This window comes from Austrofundulus limnaeus, unplaced genomic scaffold (assembly GCF_001266775.1).
Source record: "Austrofundulus limnaeus strain Quisiro unplaced genomic scaffold, Austrofundulus_limnaeus-1.0 Scaffold2219, whole genome shotgun sequence".
In the NCBI taxonomy this organism is placed as follows: domain Eukaryota; kingdom Metazoa; phylum Chordata; class Actinopteri; order Cyprinodontiformes; family Rivulidae; genus Austrofundulus; species Austrofundulus limnaeus.
This window is the reverse complement of record NW_013954621.1, coordinates 17,414-18,585: the sequence shown is the minus strand read 5'-3', so window position 1 is coordinate 18,585 and position 1,172 is coordinate 17,414. Positions and strand designations below refer to the sequence as shown.

Here is a 1,172-nt window from a genome sequence, read left to right as displayed (position 1 = left end):
CTCTGAGCCCTCCCTACCTAACGGACCTCCTGCACATCTCCCTCCCCTCCCACTCTCTCAGATCTGCCTCCTCCCTCCACCTCTCTGTACCCTCTGCCTGCCTCACCACTGCTCCTCATATCTGGACCTCACAGTCCCCTGGACTAAGAAACTAGATTATTTTATCATCCTTACATTCATTCGGTGGACGTTCTATTCTAAGTTATAATTTCTATTCTTTTCTCTAAAATCATTCCTACATTATTTTTTCACAGATGGATGTATCATATCCTTGAGTGTCCTTAAAGGTACGTTTTAAATAAAGTGTTTCATTATTGTTAACTTTGGGAGGAAAGAAGAGAGGGAAATCTTTTTCACTCTGGCTCCTCCCACCACCTCTGAAACAGCCAATCAGATGGTTTGTGTGTTTAGAACTAGCAGCAGCTGATGTTGAGGAGACGGGCTGTGCAGCAGAGAGACTGCTTAGTTTTCATTGTGCTGCAGTGAAACTTTGTCCACCTGCTGTAAGTTCAACAGGTGAAAACATGATCCTTTCCCTCCTCCTCTTCTCTCACTTCCCAGGTGAGTGTGTGAACTCAGAGAAAAGCCTCCTGTTATGTTCTAAACCCATCTGACTGAGATCTCATGTCAAACTCAAAGAACCCGTTGAGTCTCTTGATGCTTGAATCTTCTGCAGACTAACTGACCTGAACGCCTCATTTTGCAGCCATGGGCTCCAGCATCAGCATCAAACAGGAACCAAGTCAACAAGTTGTTGAAGAGGGAAGAAGCATCAATGTGAGCTGTGAGTATGATGCTTCTATCTACAACATCCAGTGGTACCGACAACAGCAGAGATCCAGACCTGAGTTCCTGCTCTACATCACAGAGGGAGGATCTGTTCATCCAACTCGCTCAGATTTCTCAGCTCACATCAACAAAAAACAGAAACATGTGGATCTGCAGATCTCCTCTGCTGCAGAGACAGACTCTGCTGTGTACTACTGTGCTCTGCAGCCCACAGTGACAGGAAACAGCTAAACTCTGTCCAAAAACCTGCAGAGCAAAGACAACACAATACTGCACAACATCCACTAGAGGGACTCACAGGCTGTTAAAGCTCTGATTGTTGACTTGTTGGACTGAAGACAAAGAAACTCTGACTGGTGGAGTTGAAGCCAAACCTACAGAAC

The 1,172-nt window shown here is 45.5% G+C and overlaps 1 gene segment (V, D, J or C); it reads left to right on the top strand.

The window, feature by feature from the left end:
* The first annotated feature begins 708 nt into the window (after positions 1–708).
* Positions 709–1,112, top strand: LOC106537266 (T-cell receptor alpha chain V region 2B4-like). The segment is given in 1 exon segment: positions 709–1,112. A coding segment is annotated over 1 exon segment (312 nt).
* The last annotated feature ends 60 nt before the right edge of the window (positions 1,113–1,172 follow it).